We start from the raw sequence: 20,119 nt of genomic DNA on the forward strand, positions 1-20,119 counted from the left end.
TTATGATATGTTTTTTTATTCAATTGTAAGCTTAAAGTACAGAATAGGTACAAAACACCCTCCCCTCCCCATGTAAAGAATAGCTTTTAAAATAATAACGTTATTATTTCAGCACTAATCAATAAGTACCGATTTTTCATTTAGTCTAAGAGCAATGATGTTAAGACCTTTATTATCCAATTTATTCCGTATTGTTTTCACTGGTCGGCATGTTTGTTTCGGTGAGCCCGTGCATTCAACTCTTTCGCGCGCGCGAAATTACGTTTTGTTTTCACTGGTCGCCACGTTTGTTTTCGCGCGCGTGTGCACCCAATTTTTTCGCTTTTATACAATAATTCTGTATACTTACTCGCAGTATTATACATTAATTCTGTATGCTCACTATTACATAGCTAGCTATAACATAGACTGACCCAACGGGTCACTGGTTATCTAGTGTATCATAAACATATTTATGATATAAATATATATTATTTACATATATATTATAAACATATATATCATATGTATTATATACATGAATATTATATATTATATATATATTATATATCATATATGATATATATTATATATAATATATATTATATACATATTATATATATCATATATGATATATATTATATATAATATATATTATATACATATTATATATATCATATATGATATATATTATATATAATATATATTATATACATATTATATATATCATATATGATATATATTATATATAATATATATTATATACATATTATATATATCATATATGATATATATTATATATAATATATATTATATACATATTATATATATCATATATGATATATATTATATATAATATATATTATATACATATTATATATATCATATATGATATATATTATATATAATATATATTATATACATATTATATATATCATATATGATATATATTATATATTATATACATATTATATATATCATATATGATATATATATATATTATATACATATTATATATATATCATATATGATATATATATATATATATATATCATATATGATATATATATATATATATATATATCATATATGATATATATATATATCATATATGATATATATATATATATATATTATATATTATATATATATATATATATATATATATAAATAAAATAATTACAGAAATTCATCTCTGGACCAAAATACCGTAGGTTTGCAACAACATATGCCACACACAAATTTATTATGTCTAGATTCTTAGTCACTATCTTATCAACCTTAAAAGGCCATTTTAGACACATTTGTTGGTTATAATAAAATCCTACATTGCATCACAATCGCAACATCTTTTAACAAGGTAGTTCCTATTTTTTCCTCTACATCTATAGTCCTCTTACTGCTTTCAATCATCAGAGGGACTATATACACACCTTATAACTTTTTCCGTGTCTGCGTGCGTTTATGTGTGTGTTTTCGTGTGTTTTTGCGTGTGTGTGTGCGAGTTTTTGTTTTTGTGTGTGTGTCTTTTTCGCCTGTGTGTTTGCATGCATGTTTTGTGTGTGTGTTTGTTTCCGTGTTTGCATGTGTGCGTGCGTCCGTGTTTGTATTTTTGTGCATGTGTGCGTATTTTTTTGTGTGTCCTTCCGTGCGTCTTTGCGTTTGTGTGTGTTGTGTGTGTGTTTGCTTCTTGGTGTGCGTGTGTGTTTTGTGTGTGTTCGTTTGTATTTTTCCCGTGTGTGTGTTTTGGGATTTGTGCTTCCGTGCTTGTTGTGTGTGTGTGTTCGTGTGTCTCCTATACTTGCATCAACCAAACTCAGACACTGCAACGCTTGGCCGGGCGCGTACAGCAAGTTATGTATATATATATATATATATATATATATATATATATATATATATATATAGTTTTTAATCTTTAAAACTAGATATATATATATATATAATTAAAAAAAAACAATAAGTTCTTCGTTAGAAAAATATTATGCTAGTAAGCCACTTGAAGATAAAGGTTTTATGATTGAAAATGGCAGAAATTGGGCAACATTTGATTATTTAAGAAAACGGTTGAACAAGAACATGTTTATATTGGACGTGAAAACAACCATTTTGCAGTCACCTAGGGAGCAACCCCGCGGTATTGCGTTCAACAACTAGAATGCCTATAAAATAAATTTTGTTAATAGAATTTTCGTTTAAATAGAGAGTAACAGACAATCTTGACAGTCGTTATAGTGTTTCATGTTTATTAACCGATGATTCCCTAAATAATATTAGGACTATTTTCAATTCGTGAAAACAAATTGATTCAGCGATCGCAGGGAATTAATTGGTAGAAAAATATATCGAGACAAACATTATTAAATAAGACAGGACCTGCCAAGTTTCAATGTTTGAATTTTGACCGTTATAGCAGCTTTTTTTCGGTCAAAAATTAAATCCATTTTTTGTTCCACAGATCCACATATCCCGATATATCAAGTTTCAAGTTTGTAGACAAAAAGATTAACAGAGGAGTTTGGTAGCGACCGTTCCGCACAAAGAAACAAGTTCAAAAGACACACTCAATTGTAGACGGAAGTATTTCTATAACATTCCCATGAAATTTGAGTTATTTGGTAATCGCTTACATGGACAAAAACAAATACAGATGGTTGGAAAAAAATCGTGCGTTCATCCATGAGGACCGTAGTCGAACAATTGATCGGACCTCTCAGATAATCGATGTTGGTTTTTAGTGAGGCATTTTCGAAGTGTTCTTTAAAAAAATAATATATTTTCTACTTCTTTGGTTGCGTTTGGGTATTTTTTAGTGAGTAGGTATTTGAAAAATTGGTCTACTCACTGCAAAGAGCAGGTAGTTGTATGTGCTTCGGTATTGTTATATGAGGGCGTGGTTTCGTTTCGGGAAGCTTTGTTGTTCATTTGGTAGACGTGCAGTCCTACGCCGACGCCAACTGACAGACACATAAGTACCTGCAGAAAAGAAAATTGACAGAAACATGAACAAGTTAGATAGATTTACACACAAACACACACACACACACACACATTTTCGCAATAAACACATACAGTAAGATTCATAGGCACCAATAAATACTCTTTTGGAAGTAGGGTACGATTATGAATATCTCCGATATCAAATAATCCTTATGCATTGTAAAATTTACTTTAGGTATGAAAACCAAAGAGGGGAGAAATATTTGGAATAAAGTCTCCCCTTGCAGATAATTTGAAACCATACCAGTAAGTTTTAGTCTCTCCTCTATCATTTGGAGAAATATCAGATATTTTGTAATTTATCTGCAAAACGAGGAAAACAAATGACTAAAAATAAGAAATAAGAAAAAAATTAATCGGGGAGGCTAGCTGACCGGTTTCGCCGTCACTTTTCATAAGCTGGATCGAGGGACCATCCTTTTTGTATTAATAAAATCGAGTGAAATGGAATACGATACGTTTAAAATAAAATGGGAGACGATACGTTTACATTATTATTATGGTGGGGGGAGAACATTTAGTCACCGTATTGATTGTTATTTGGGGAATGGTATCCTGTCGCAAAGACATTCTACCCACCTCCATAATAATAATGTAATTTATATATTTAATTGTAGTTGCAGTGCTGACTACTTGGGTCGGATGTCGTAAAGACTTGATAGTATAGTCCAACAGTACGTACCTAACAAAAACAAAATAAAACTTACCCACCAACAGACCTTCTTGTTAACACATCCGGGTCTTCTATAGCTGAATACTTGCTAAAAACATGTGCCCCTAACTTAAGCACTAACCCATTCACTATTCTGAGTCATGCTCAATCGACCTATCACCTGAAGATCTTGGAGGCTATTCACGTTCGCTTGAAGAAACCTTCCCACTTCAAGTAAAAGCAATGTCTCTTAGGTTTGAACGTGATCAGTCTCTAGGCGATATCATACGTATCTGTATTTTAGACATATAGTGCATCCCGTCAGGGCCAGCCTTAGACAATTGGAGGCCGTAGGCGAAGTAAATTTGGAGGCCCCCCCAAATGAAATAAAAAATAAAAATAATTATCGAAAAAATAAAATTATGCAATTTATTAAAAATTACTAGTATATATATATATATATATATATATATATATATATATATATACGTATGATGATTATGACATCACAACTATCATCATTGTTGAAATCAACATGAAAGGATGTGATGGCTTAAGTATATCTTTTAATTTGAAAACAAACCACAACGGAATAGCTATATTAATTCTTGCGATACACAGATTAAAACGTTACAAAACTTTGAACCCGTTTTCTTATGTTTTTTTTTTTTTAATATGTACCGTATGATATTAGGGGCATTATATACTGATCACTGAATTCACTGCTGTCTTGCCTCACAGATTAATTATGCCTGTTTACCGTCTGTCTAACCATTCATTGTACTTTCTATCATAATAAACCTGCTTTCCTCCATTCTATTATTGTGCTACTTTGTTTGCTCCACCCGTGTGTAAACGTTGGGCATTGTAACTTTTTAAGGGATGCAGCATTATCGTTTATAGTTATCTCCCAATAATTCTTTTACTGATTCAAGCGAACTAAAAAAGGCGACTGAAACATTGAAACGTTGCATATTGTGAATTCTTTTTTAATTTTTTCTGATATTTGATGCAAGGGAAACGCGCAAGAGTTGATGGTGGCTTAGTGGTTAACGACACGGACTGACAACATGGGCGTGTCAAGTTCACATCGAGTTCGTTCCATAGGAAGACTTTCATTTAGGATGATGCTACACCTCCTCCTCCACTTCCTCCTCCTCTTTAACAACAACAACAACAACAACAACAACGACAACAACAACAACAAGTGAAACGTGTGTTACTGCATGCAGTGATTTCAACTGGGCCATGCAACGTTTCTGTGTCGATAAAATCAAAGGATATTTAATTAGGAAAAACACACTAGTCAAAAAGAAATTAAAAAAAATATGGTGGCGCATAATGAACTCAATAAATAACTATCAGTTTCGATCCGTGCTCCACCCGCTGTACAACTTAAGCTTTGAGCTATGTTTTCGGTCACGTAATGTGAGTCAAATAAATGTTGATAACTTGCTCATGGCTCAAAGACTAACGGTATGATTACGCTAAACGATAATTATACTTCTGAATATTTGAAATAATTTGTATTATTTGAATTATTCAGACGAATCTTCTTATTTTGATGGTTATTCTTATTAGCAGAATACCTGGTGTCGCCTGGGATTGAATGAGATAGATGCCAATATATACTAGCATAAGACTCGGCGTCGCCTAACATGGTAGATAAAATTATTTTAAATATTGTTGAACATAACCGTACAACCATATTTTATATGCATACTATAAATTTCCTATCCTAGGAAAGGTAGAATTATTTCATACATGTGTAATACCCGACCTAGAGTAGGTAAAATATTCTTTTGCTCGAAATAGCAAATGATACATAGACGTTAAAAATCTCTATCCTAAGAATAACATAAAAAATGTGTTCAAAATCAACTTCAATTTTCGCATTGATTATACAAACCGAACAACACCGGGTAGCCCTGCTAGTATATTGATTTACGCAAAGAGATAGAGGTAAAGATATAAATGAGACAAAATAGACGTGTATATGTATATATATATATATATATATATATATCATTCACATTATTGAGGAAGTCCGAAGGATCGGTTGAAAATATGTGCTTTTGAAAGAAACATCAGTCGTCAGTATCGATTCAGGAGAGGCGTGATAGGGGATTGCGCAACCCTTTTCACACAATTACACGCGCAGGGGGTATGCTTTGTCTTTCGAGACTAAACGAAGGCATTGACATATATGTATCATTAAATATATATTATATATGGCATAATGATGTTGACACACTGGTTCTCGTCAGATCTCCGAAGTTAAGCAACGTTCAGTCTGTCTAATACTAGATGGATGACCAATTGGGAGTTCTAGGCGTTGGATGTGCTCTCCCTGAACCTCCACTTGCCATTGGTACTTAACAACACTGACTCAGGAGAGGTGTGGTTGGAGATTGCACAATTCTTGCTGCAAAGATTTTACGCGCTGGCACCCTTACAGTGGGTATCCATAGTCTGCCACAACTAAAGGAAGCTACCATTATTAAGTATTACTTATTCGTATATACATATGAATAACAAAAAGAGCTTATAGCTCGTTAATAAACGCTAAGGTAGCGGAAATAAATACATAAATTAATAAATAACAGCGTTTCGAAGCTGTTCATGTCGCTAAAAATTATCAACAAATATTAAAGTTAAAAGCGATAAAACATCGTGCATTCAAGTGGTGAGTCATCGTAGCTCATTGGTAGATCATGAAACACCGGGTGCTTGTATCAAGATCCTAACCTGTGCTGATGACGGCTGAGAACATACATGTATGAACATGTATACCTTTTATGCACGTAATAATATTAAATAATAAATAAAAATAATTTCAATAAAAAAATAAAGGGTAACTCAGCCATATATGCATATGAATAAGAAAAGGTTTAATAAATGCAAAGGGATCGGAAAAATAAATAACAGTGTTTCGATGCTGTTAATATCATTAAATATCAATAACAACGAATCACACACACACAAACACACACACACACACACATATATATATATGTGTGTGTGTGTGTGTGCATATACTAGTAGGGTGACCCGACGTTGCCCAGGATTGAATGATGATCAAATAATGTTTCGCACCCCCTGTTTTTATTGTCATCGAAATCGATGAAACAGCCCATTTTTCAATCAAATCGATTCATTTCTAACGCACCCTTGTCATATCAAAAAACCTACTGTTGATCATTTATGCCTGTATTACTGATGGTGCGGTGATAATGGCTTGAATTCAAGTTAAAAATAAACGTGCCAAGTATAATTTTGAAATTGTGCTTTAACATTCATTTCGAATACGCCCCTGTCATATCAAAGAACATACTGTTGATATTAGATGTTGAACCTTTCGGCTTGTATGGTCATACAATTTCTCAAATGCGCTTGTGATGTTCGGCTGTGTAAGATTTTAACTTTGGTCAAAATTGTATGTTCCTTCTTTCATCCGATTATTTCGATTATCGATTATCGATACTTATTGAATACATTTCGACAGAAAACTTATCTAAAGACACTGCTAGGCACATGAAGTACCTTTGTTTCCTGCCTTTCAATGTCATGTACTTTGCGTAGGAACACCAAAGAAGTATGAATATGCCAAGTAAAATCTGTTCACGATTAATCCTCTGATCTTCTGGTTATCTTTAATTCTTATCTGCACAAAAAATATTGTACAACTGGAAAGTGTTCAACAGTTGTGAACCAAGACAGTCTCCACACTTACAAAGAGTAGCCCCCAAAACTAAATATAGTCTGACTTTAGCAGTGGAGGATGCTAGGAAACCTGATTCTGGCGTACAATATCATCAACAGTAATATAAATCCATTTATCGGTGATTTTTTTTTACCCCGACGTCAAATCGTTGTCTCCAGGGCTATTCGCAAAAATTGTGCCACTGTAGATTTCGACCCAATAGAAAAAAGGAAGCAGTCCGTGTTTCTGCTCCATGGCGTTGAGGTTGTGACGATGACTACCATATTCATGTTTAAAGCGACCATTAGTTGGATATAAATGACTTCCACCTGTCTCTTTACATGGATTGTTGTATTCATGGCTTCCGTTCAGTTTTTTTTTCAGAGAGACAATGGATAACCCCTGTGAGAGTTGTTGCGCGTGTAATTGTGAAGCAAAGGTTGCACATTTAATAACCACATCTCTCCTGGATTAGCATTACTTCACAAGAAGATATCCATGACAACTGGAAAAAAATCCCAAATGAGCGGAGAGCACTTGATGTTCCCAATTGTTCATCTATTTTAGTACTGATCTGACTCAACGTTTCTTAAATTTTGTAATCTGACGGGAATCGGCGAGTCAGCGTGATTATGCCGCTGCCTTATGTAATTGTTTAGCCAAGTAAACTTGATTTAGTTTAATTTGATATCCATTACTTTCTTACAGGGACGTTCGGTGTAGAGTTAGGGTTAGGATTCGGCATAAGGATGTTGATATTAATAGTGCAATTTAAAACTATATTGGATGAGCTCCGGTGTCATACGCAGGTATTAATAACTAACAAGCTTAGAAATCGCATTTCGCCTATGTTTTAAAGTTGTAATCTACTGAGACCTAAATAGGCTCTCAGTATATATGGCAAAGGAATAATAATAATAATAATAATAATAATAATAATAATAATAATAATACGAATGGCTGCAAAGGTACAACGACTAACGATAATGAAAACCCCTTGAATACACATGAACCACATGTGTGAGCCCGACAAACTGCTGCAGAGGCAAAACAGGAAGAAGCGTTACAGGGAATGAAGAACACTGGAGCTGCATATCAACAAGTTCTATATCCCCATAACGCACTCCTCCCATTGTCCCATCACCGCACCCCCCTAAAAAAGTGTGATACCAAATAGCCGAGAAGAGTCAAGGAGGATGAAAAGACCCAGGAGAAAACGCTGACCAGACCTCCGCTGGACAAGCGCGAAGAGAATTGGGATCTTGGGGAGGCTTAGTGCTACTCCAATTCCAGTATAGACCAATGGCTGCTGCCAGCGAGAAATCGGTGGCGAGAGGCTGTTGCGATAACACAGATTTATTTGCAAATGCTATCGAAGGAGGCGGAGAGTGCTGGACGTCCGGGGAGACTTGTTGTCAGTCAACTTCCAGGGAACACCGCAGGTTTTTCAATCAGATCTTTGATGACGTGTGTGAAAGCTCCATGTGAGCCAATAATAAGCGAGTAAAAGCTTTATTGAAGCAAGTAACAAAAATCTATCACTAATAATTATATGTAGGTTTGCAATTGATTAAATTGCTCATTTTTGCAACTCTGGATTTAGCGCATGCGTGTCATTGTAAACGGCGATTCTATCTATGTCATGTCAGAGAAAATGCAATTATGTATAATTTGTGAAAAGAAATCAATATCATAGAAGAATTGTGCAAAAGACATACACTAGCACATGGAAGCACACAATCCATCTTTAAGACTTCTCACAAGCAGTTCAAACATTATAAAAAACGCGAGAATATAAATCCCTATCCGTTAAATCTAGAATTGCTGAGTAAAGGCTTGGTTCCCATGAGTTTTGGCGAATAACACACATTGTCATGAAATATGCGTATCTCATTTTATCTTATTCCATCATCGTCATAATAATAATAATAATTATAATTAATAATTATTATAAATAATAATTATAATTAATTATTATAATTAATAATTATAATTAATAATTAATAATTAGTAATTATAATTAATAATTAATATTATTAAATACAATCTATATATCTATAAACGTGAACGTGTCTGTGTGTGTGTCTTTGTGCGTGTCTGTGTACATTTTCCTACGCAATAACTCTGTCAATTTTAAGTCTACAGACTCGAAATTTGATATACAGGGTACTGAGCTTTGGAAAAATCTTTGTAATCCGTTTTCGACCAGAAATTTGACTGTTAATGAGTCAAAGTTCAACGATTTTACCTTTGAGAACTCTACCCAACCTCGTCCGCTAATTTTGGGTCTAAACACTGGAAATTTTAGATATAGATTCCTTGGACATGAATTTAACTTAATAACTTGATTTGAACCCAAAACACTAAATATTAAGGGGTCATAATAGGGGTCAAAGTTAAAAAAATTGACCGCTTTCTTTTGGCTCAACATGCACCTCCAAACACCCGGGCAACGCCGGGCTGAAATGCTAGTGTTGATATATAATTATCCTGAATTTTTTACTTATAGATTGTTACTTCTATTCTTACTTTATTACTTAATTGTTGATATTAAGTAATTGATATTATAATTCATTATATGATAGTTCATTATATGATAGTTCATTATATCATAGTTCATTATATCATAGTTCATTATATTATAGTTCATTATATCATAGTTCATTATATTATAGTTCATTATATCATAGTTCATTATATTATAGTTCATTATATCATAGTTCATTATATCATAGTTCATTATATCATAGTTCATTATATCATAGTTGATTATATCATAGTTCATTATATCATAGTTCATTATATTATAGTTCATTATATGATAGTTGATTATATCATAGTTCATTATATCATAGTTCATTATATCATAGTTCATTATATCATAGTTCATTATATCATAGTTCATTATATTATAGTTCATTATATCATAGTTCATTATATCATAGTTAATTATATCATAGTTCATTATATTATAGTTAATTATATCATAGTTCATTATATTATAGTTCATTATATCATAGTTCCTTATATTATAGTTCATTATATCATAGTTCATTATATTATAGTTCATTATATTATAGTTCATTATATCATAGTTCATTATATTATAGTTCATTATATCATAGTTCATTAGATCATAGTTCATTATATCATAGTTAATTATATCATAGTTCATTATATTATAGTTCATTATATTATAGTTCATTATATTATAGTTCATTATATCATAGCTCATTATATTATAGTTAAGTAATTGATATTATAGTTCATTATTTATTTTCACTATTATCGCTGTTCTGTATCTTCCAATTATTTTAATATTTCTACTATATTCTATTCGAGATGCTATGAGGGACATTGAAAAAGAACCGTTTTAGAATCATATAAAGTAAAATGCAAAACAAAATATTCGAAATTGTCTTAGAAACGATCATATATCAATTATTTGTTGTGTTTGAATTCTTGGAACTGATATAGATATGTGTTAATTTATATGCGTACACACATACATGCATGAAAACACATACATACATATACATATGCGTACACACATATATATATGCGTACACATATATACACACATATATATGCGTACACACACATACACATATATATATGCGTACACACACATACACATATATATGCGTACACACATATACGCATACACACGTACATATATGCGTACACACATATACACACATATGCGTACACGCACATACACATATATATGCGTACACACATTTACGCATACACACGTACATATATGCGTACACACATACACACATATGCGTACACACATACACACATATGCGTACACGCACATACACACGTATATGTATATATATATATATATATATATATATATATATATATATATAATTACATATCTCAAATGACTGTAACGACTTCCAGTTGTACATGCGTACATAAACATAAACCCATAACAGCGTAAACAAATAAACACAAATCGCTCGATCGGTTTTGTTCGAACAAACAGGCGTCCTTAGAAAAGCGAACATCTTAAATTTACTGAATAAAAAACTTCAAGATATGGGAAGTAAACGCAAAACGTGATTACAAATAATACATATAATCATCAACCTGTTTCATATATACGATATATATTATACTAAATAATCAACGCAACAATAAGACGTATTGTTTTACTGGGTACGACTTATAGAAATCTATCTATATTCTTTTTTCATTTTAATATGCTCTCATAGAAATGTTTCGGTTATGTCACAAAAAATATTTTCTCTACGTCACAATCATACATTAATTCCATAGCTAATATAACATACTGACCAAACGGGTCACGGATAGTCTAATCTAGTCTAGTATATATATATATATATATATATATATATATATACATACAACATAATTGCGTTGACACAACGGTTCTCGTCAGATCACCGAAGTTAAGCAACGTTGAGCCTGGTTAGTACCAAATTGGTGACCATTTGGGAATTGTAGGTGCTCTCTGCTTATCTCGGGATTTGTTTCCAGTTGTCCTGTACAGACACTTCAAATGCCACTGTTGACTCAGGAGACGTGTGGTTGGAGATTGCACACCTCTTGCCACAAAAGTTTTATGCGCAGGCACCCCTTCCTGGATATCCATAGTCTGTCAAAGACTGAAGGAGCCCCTTTATATATATATATATATATATATATATATATTAACCGAAACTTGATACGTCCTATCGAATTGGGGGCGATCAATATTACATTTTCCCACTTCTTAATCAATTAAGAATTGAAATATTAATTACAACGACCGCTATAATCACCAATAAAATTATTTACATGAAAATATATAAAATATTAAATATATAGACTCAATTTTTAAATTCATAGTATTATATTACATAAAATATTTAAATGAATTATAAGATAATATTAATTTTTACATAATAACATACAGATAGTTTTAAAACTTTATATATAATATTCTTTTTATTTTTATTTTCTTATTTTTATTTATTTATTTTTTTAGTTATATTTTTTATTAATTTATTTATCTTTTAATAGACCTACTTTCCATGACTCAATCACTGTATCCTCTTCTTTTCTTCCTCTTTTTTTTCTTCTTTTTTCCATTACGCGCTGTTCTATTTCTTTCACTATATATCCGTATACTTTCGCCCCCCCCCTTCCTAGGTTAGTAAACGCGTGTCAAGGCATTTACATGTCAGAACGTACATCTTAGAGGCGTGTGTGTGTGTATGTGTATGTGTTGCGTGTGTGTGTGTGTGAGTGTGTGTGTGTGTGTGTGTGTGTATTTATGGTTACATCGAGCTGCCGCTTATAAGTGTCTAATCTAATTTTTTTATTTGTTATTTTTAATTTTTAATTTTTATTTTTTTAAATCCCTACCACCCTCTCTATAAGTGGATTGCTACTATTAAGTGGATTGCTACTACCACCACCTTTGGTTTTTTGAGGGTCGAAGCACGATTTTTCTTTTCTTTTTCAGTATCAAAAATGTAATTGTCTGATTTAGATGCTTGAAAATACCATAAGGTTGAAATAAATTATTGCATCGACAATTATGTAATTTCCGTGTTATAATTTTTATATTATATATATATATATATATATATATATATATATATATATATATATATATATATAATTATTTTTTTACTATAATGATTAAATACCTACAGACACTAGTGTTTCATCCTTTCGGGAATCTTCAGTGCAGGGTGCCACTATTACTACCAGTCGAACGATTCGAACCCCGTATCACGAGACATTTCTGGCTCGATTAGCGGAGACCTAATCCATTCGGCTACCATTAACCGCTTGAAATAACGTTGAATTTTAAACAACTTAATGTTAAGTGTTCATTTACGCCAGACAGACAGTGATCTAATCGTTATACGATGATCTACGCATAAGAGCTAAATTGACCGACTTTTCATTCAACTGAAAGTGCTCAACGATAAGAAACGAATTTCTTAAAGGGGCTGTCATAATTATTTTTTTACTATAATAATTAAATACCTACAGACAATAGTGTTTCATCTTTTCGGGAATCTTCAGTGCAGGGTGTCACGATTACTACCAGTCGAACGATTCGAACCCCGTATCACGAAACATTTCTGGCTCGATTAGCGGAGACCTAATCCATTCGGCTACCATTAACCGCTTGAAATAACGTTGAATTTTAAACAACTTAATGTCGGTATATATATACATAAAGTTCACAAAGATCATGACTCAGAATTTCTGATTTACATGAAATTATTTATTTAGTTACAGGTATTCGTTAACTCGAGAAACCTACTGATATTACTCCGAACACCATATTTTATATATATATATATATATATATATATATATATATATATATATATATATATATATATATATATAAATATATATATATAAAATATGGTGTTAGGATTAATATCAGTAGGTTTCTCGAGTTAACGAATACCTGTAACTAAATAAATAATTTCATGTAAATCAGAAATTCTGAGTCATGATCTTTGTGAACTTTATGCAGAATTCTGATTCGTTAAACAAACATAAAATAACAAAAACAACAACGATAGGAGTGTAAAAATGTCCACATCTCGTATTATCTCGTCCGAATACCAAGGACGCTTCATGCCAAATATAATACAATTCTGTCCAATAGCTTGAATCACGAACAGCCAAACAGATACAAAAGGTGTATTATAATATAGATTCAATCAATGAATCAATAAGAGTTTTATCTCTCAATGAGGAACCCCTCCCTGGACTTTAGCCATCTTACTCTGTCCTGAGCTATCTGCTGCCATGTGGGAATTATGTCTTGTACCAGGTCGTCCCTCCATCTCGTTCTTGGTCTTCCCTTTGGCCTCTTATGTTCACGGGATGTCCATTCCGTTCTCCCGATGGAATATCTGCTATCATGTTGTCTGGCTACATGCTTTATCCATCTGTGTTTGATGTTTTGATGGCAGTATTGATATCAATAACTCTTTTTTGTTAGCGGATCCAGATGTTTGTCTTTCTGTCTTGTAAAGTAATGCCTAACATTTTCCTCTCTATCTTCCTTTGTGCTACTGCCAAAATTTCACTTTGGCAAATTGTCATGGTCCATGTTTCACTACCGTAGATCATCACAGGTAGTACATATTTATTGAAGATCTTCCCTTTGATTGACATATTTGCTTTTCGGCTTCTCAGTATATTCTTCATTTTCCCAAAAGCTGCTGGTTCCTCTCATCAAGCTTGCTTAATGAGGAAGGTGGCTAGACACCCAGCAGAACTAAAAACAAAACTTATTTAAGGGCGGATGAGCACCAAGTGCCAATAGCCATCTAGCAAATTACTCCAGGTATGGGTTAAATACACTCGCCAACACGCAGGCCAAGCGTGGCGAGTATAGCACAATCCCAGGACTATGACGTACATGAATAATATAGATTAAGTTCAACTATATGTGACTGCATTTTTATTTTTAGATAAAGACTTTATTAATATTATCGCTTTTTTTATTGGCTGCCATGCAGCTTCAAGATATTATCCAATATTTCGAAAAAACAAAAAACAAAAACAAAAAAACATCTTTGCATCTTCGATGCTTTAAAGATTTGGATCTTAAAGCACGAATATTATAGCGATTATTTCCTGTCACTGCACACAAGTTTGGCGCATAATTGGAGATGCAATGCAACTGGGCGGTAGACATTACGGCATTACGCATCGCCCATTTTGGCGCAGTGTCAAGCAATCCTATAAACCTGCTTTCAAAAGAGTTTGGAAAGAATTTGTGAGACATTTAATTTGGTCCCTCGATTCAAGGTGGAACACTTGCTAACCCCCCCCCCCCACACACAGACGCACACACACGATGCTACAAGGCACCAAGATGTTAACAGAAGGGAATAGTGCTTAAATTGTTCTGAATTCGAATGCTTGGGTAATTCTTACGTTCAGGAACCGGACTTATTATCAGTAATGAAGAATTGGTATATAGCTGTCTGAATCCGAAACTACAATTAATACTTCTATTAATAATGAAGAGTGGGTAGTTGTCTTCAGTCGCAACTGTACAATCTGTTAATTTTCAATCCCGTTTACTTTAATATCTCAGAATAATGTACTATCTTTCAATGCTCGATTCAAGTAGTATATGTTTTTTAGACATAATACAATCCTTTTTTTAGCACGGGAATCACAACTTATCAAGGCCCGGAGGCCACTCGACGCTAAGGGTTAATGGGTATACATTAGTCAATGTGATTATAGCGTAGTAAACAGAAGTAGTGGGAATTTTGTAAATTGGATTACTTAGTGAGACAGCTCATCAAGAACTTGTTTACATTGGACTTGAAGACAATCAGATTGTAGTTAGCTGGAAAGCAGGCAATCAGAAGAGAGTTCCACAGTGGTGCAGTTCCAAGAAAGAAGCTTCGTTCACGGAATCTGCATTTAGGCTTAGGCACAGATAAAGAGTGTGGGAAATTATTGATAGTGATTTTGGCTAGACGAGTGTTTTTCGTAAAAGTTTGGCAAGGGGGGTATAGATTGGAGCTCAGTCGAGCACTTGCCATGGAAATGATAAAGCAGAGAAAGTCTCGTAACGTCTCTCCTGTAGAGGTTGCAGGGAAGCAGGCATTACTTCTTCTTTTAAAGGCGATATATGTTGTCATAATTCCATTCTCAAAGGAGCTGTTTCCTCTTTTTTTTTTCGGAAGGTGCGGCAGTGTAGTAACCTATTTCCTTCTTGTTTGAGAGATATAATACCTGTTTATTGTATATGATACAATCCGCCTATGAATTTTCTCCTCCATATTTTATGGTGTGAGTGAAGTATACTAGTTGTTATCAAGAAACAATATACTCCGGCTTTATCTCCTTGTGAGACTAACCGTAGCCCTCGGCGCAAGAGGGTCCGTGTGTGCCTGGCGTGTGGGGTGGTGGCTGATCCTGTGGTCGGGGCAGCGGAAGAAAGAGTTTCAAGATGGCGCCTGCCTGCTTTTATTAGAGACGGAATCTCGCAGGATCGCGCGAGATCTCGCGGGGATGCAAATTAGCTAGGCCATCTTGAGGAATAAAAATCGGTCCATTGGAGGTGCGAGGCAGTCGGGTTCTGACGTTCGTGGCGATTAGTACAGTGACCGTTGGGTTCCGTTTCTATTCGTGCAGTCAGCTGAGCTTTGTTAGTTACCTTCGCGCCGTGGCTGTCATTGTTTGTTAGTTTGCTGTGTGTTGCTGTGGTTCTTCAGTGAAACGCTTCGTCGCCCACGACGAGACCCCCCGTCTCCTACACAAGATACTCTTACAAGCTATTTCGGCCCCCCCACTCTGAACTTGGTTTTCTTTTCTTCAATGGCGGATAGGTTCGATCTAAAGTTGATACCGGAATTCGACGGATCCGACCCGGTACTCAGCTGGGTTGAGAAGGTCGAGTTACATTGTCAGTTGTCCGGCGTGAAAAATGTCGAGCGCGTGATTCCTCTGTGGCTGACCGGCGGGGCCTTCGCTGTATATCAGCAACTCAGCGCTGAGGAGAAGTGTGACTACTCGAGTATCAAGGCGGCGTTGTACAGGGCGTTCGCCACTGACCCCGCCACTGCATGGGAGCAGTTTGAGACGAGGTCTATACGCTTGGGCGAAACTGTGGACGTGTATCTCGCCGAACTTAAGAAGCTGACGATGTTGTTCGGCGGTCTTCCCGAGAGGGCCCTAGCCTACAAATTCCTGTCAGGACTCCCCGCTGGAGCAAAGCAGCTCCTGCGAGCAACCTCTACCATGTCCTCACTACCGCTGAGTGACCTAGTGGACAGAGCCAGGACAATAATGAAGGATGACTCGACGGTGCAGGAACCGGTAGTCGCCGTCGCACAGGCCCCACCAAGTGGCGAAGGACCGTCTCAGGGACCCAGCCCGCAAGGTGATGTCATCTGCTACAGATGCAACGGGCGGGGCCACATGGCAAGAAATTGTAGAAGGCGGTCGACGGCTGTTCACTGCTACCGCTGTAACAAGACTGGGCACATGGCCCGAGACTGTGCGGGAAACGGGGACGGGGACAAGGTGCCAGTGCCGACCTCTTCCCCGAACAGAAAATAAACAAGGCGCTCCCTGTCATTCAGGTCCGAGTTAATGACACGTTATGTTCAGCCCTCCTTGATTCCGGTTGCTCCCACACCATAGTGTGTGCGGACTTCTGTCGGGCGTGGAAAAAGAAGAACGTCAGGATAACTACCATTACTGGAAAAATACGAATGTGTTGCGGCGTGGGTGTGGTACACATTCGCACAAGAACTGGGAACTCGGCCAACGTCGAAGCACTGGTGACACGCGAAAAGCCGCTGAGTTTCGACCTGTTGCTAGGCTACGATGCCATCAAAGCCCTGGGCGGCGTGCGCATAACGCGCACTGGCGTTGTAGAGTTTCAGGATAGGCCCCCGGTGTGCGCAGCACTAAGAGTCGACCAGCCGGACTTCAGTGCGGAATTCGACGACCAACAGAAGGCGTGGACCGCCACTTGGAGGTGGTCAGAAGACAAGGAACCGGCCAAACTACAAAACAAAGTGGCAGAGTACCGTATGCCCGACCAGATAAGGCCTGCATACGAAAGCGAGCTCCGTGAATGGATTAAGAACGGTTGGCTGATTCCATACCCCTATGACAAACTTGGACCCCTTAAGGGCCTGATACCGCTGATGGCAGTTGCCCAACCTAACAAGTCAAAGGTGAGGCCGGTAATGGACTACCGTGAGTTGAATGCGCACGTTGATGCGTTCACAGCGGACGCCGACGTCTGTGCCAGCAAGCTGCAAGAGTGGCGCCGGCAGGGGTCCAATGTGTCCCTACTGGACTTGAGAAAAGCATACTTGCAGGTCCGGATCGGCGAGGCGATGTGGCCTTTCCAGACAGTGATGTTTCCGGGAAGAGATACTGTCTTACGCGACTCGGATTTGGGCTAAACGTAGCACCCCAAATAATGAAGGCTATCGTCAATGCCGTGTTGTCACAAGAAGAATGGATCAGAAAGGGAACATCGGCGTATATTGACGATATATACGTGAACGAAGATATCGTGTCCTCTTCGCGCGTAAGATCCAAACTTGCCGAGTTTGGTCTAAACTGCAAGGACTCTGAGCGGCTTGAGGATGGTGCCCGCGTATTGGGCTTGAGCGTTCAAGAGGAGCGAGGGATCCTGAAGTGGAGGCGTGGAACCGCAGTTCCCGACGTACCCGACGTTTACACAAGACGTGCCGTGTTCTCCCTGTGCGGGAAACTTGTGGGGCACCTTCCAGTATGCGGATGGGTTCGTGCAGCGACAGGCGTCATAAAAAGGAGGGCAAATGTGGTCACCAAAGGCTGGGACGATGAGATAACCGACGAACTATTGGTTCGAATGTTAAAAGAGACCGTCGCTAGTGTGAAAAAGAATGACCCTGCCACAGGGGACTGGTGCGTGCAGGGAGACGAACTGAGCGTGTGGGTGGACGCAAGTTCTCTAGCGATCGGTGTAGTTTTGGAGAAAGATGGGGCCGTAGTTGAGGATGCCTGCTGGCTGCGACCGGCGAATGATGCTGCCCATATCAACTCGACGCTGTAATAAAGGGCATTAACCTGGCACTTCAATGGGAAGTGAAGAAACTGCGTGTGCACACTGATTCACTTTGCGTGCACCACTGGGTGTCGGACACACTCACGAGCAAGGCCAGGGCACGCACCAAGGCAGCCAGCGAAATGCTGATAAGACGGAGGCTCGAGACTGTGAAAAAACTGGTGACGGAGTACAACCTGTCCGTAGAAGTAGTGCTCGTCACCTCGGACTACAACCTCGCCGACAAGCTCACTCGGGTACCACGGAGATGGTATGAGGCTATGAAGAAAGAAGCTAAGCCATTGCCTCTGTGTGCTGCCTCCGTCGAGGAGGACGAAATCAGGAAGATACATCACGACAGTGGGCACCCCGGAGTACAACGGACCTACTACTTTGTGAAGTTGGCTAGACCATCAATACCAAAAAGCGCAGTAAGAGCAGTGGTCAGGGAGTGCCAAACGTGCCAGTCCATCGACCCCGCCCCAGCCAGATGGCGGAAAGGACAGCTGGGAGTGGACGCGACTTGGAGTCGGTTGGTATGGATATAACCCACTACGGCAGCCAACACTTCCTCACGCTGATAGACTGCGGGCCAACGAGGTTCGTGATTTGGCGCCAATTAGCGAGGCAGGATTCCACCAGTGTCATCCACGAATTGGAATCCATATTCTACGAAAGGGGGCCGCCTGAGGAGATCCTCACGGATAACGACACGGCGTTCTGCAGCAGGGAATTTAGGCATTTTATGGACAACTGGGGGATCCGCCTTCGACACCGATGCGCGTATGTGCCGAGCGGCAACGGCATAGCGGAGCGATGCCACCGAACCGTGAAGAAGATCGCGGCCAGGAAGAAGTGTACGATCGCGGAGGCGGTTTACAGATATAACACAACGCCTAAGGACACCGTGACTGGCGGCAGTGCGCCCGCTGATGCGATTCATCACTACCACGTGCGCGTCAAGGACGTTGAAGTGTGTCTACCCGACCAACGAGAACCCCAGGGGACGTACCAAGTGGGAGACACCGTCTGGGTGAAGCCACCCGGCGGCCGGTGCACCAGCAGCTTTTGGAGGGGGCGGGTCACCGGCGTCATCAGTGAACAGGCCATACTAGTCGATGATACTCCGCGCCACGTAAGGGATGTCCGGCCCGCTTTAAGCGCTGACCAATCGGCAAGCAGTGGAAGTAGCGAGTCATCCGACGATGAGCGA

General features: G+C 37.3%; 1 protein-coding gene across 4 annotated transcripts in view; it reads right to left on the reverse strand.

Annotated features, from left to right (window-relative positions):
* Positions 1–20,119, reverse strand: part of LOC145279819 (uncharacterized) — an 843,773-nt gene that overhangs the window by 638,353 nt on the left and 185,301 nt on the right. For all 4 annotated transcript variants that reach the window (XM_080131190.1, XM_080131191.1, XM_080131189.1 and 1 more), the window contains exon 4: positions 2,825–2,955. In XM_080131190.1, coding sequence (XP_079987316.1) covers positions 2,825–2,955 — 131 coding nt within the window. The remainder of the gene's footprint in view (positions 1–2,824; positions 2,956–20,119) is intronic.

This window comes from Euprymna scolopes, chromosome 7 (assembly GCF_053919585.1).
Source record: "Euprymna scolopes isolate OS-2025 chromosome 7, ASM5391958v1, whole genome shotgun sequence".
NCBI classification, from domain to species: domain Eukaryota; kingdom Metazoa; phylum Mollusca; class Cephalopoda; order Sepiida; family Sepiolidae; genus Euprymna; species Euprymna scolopes.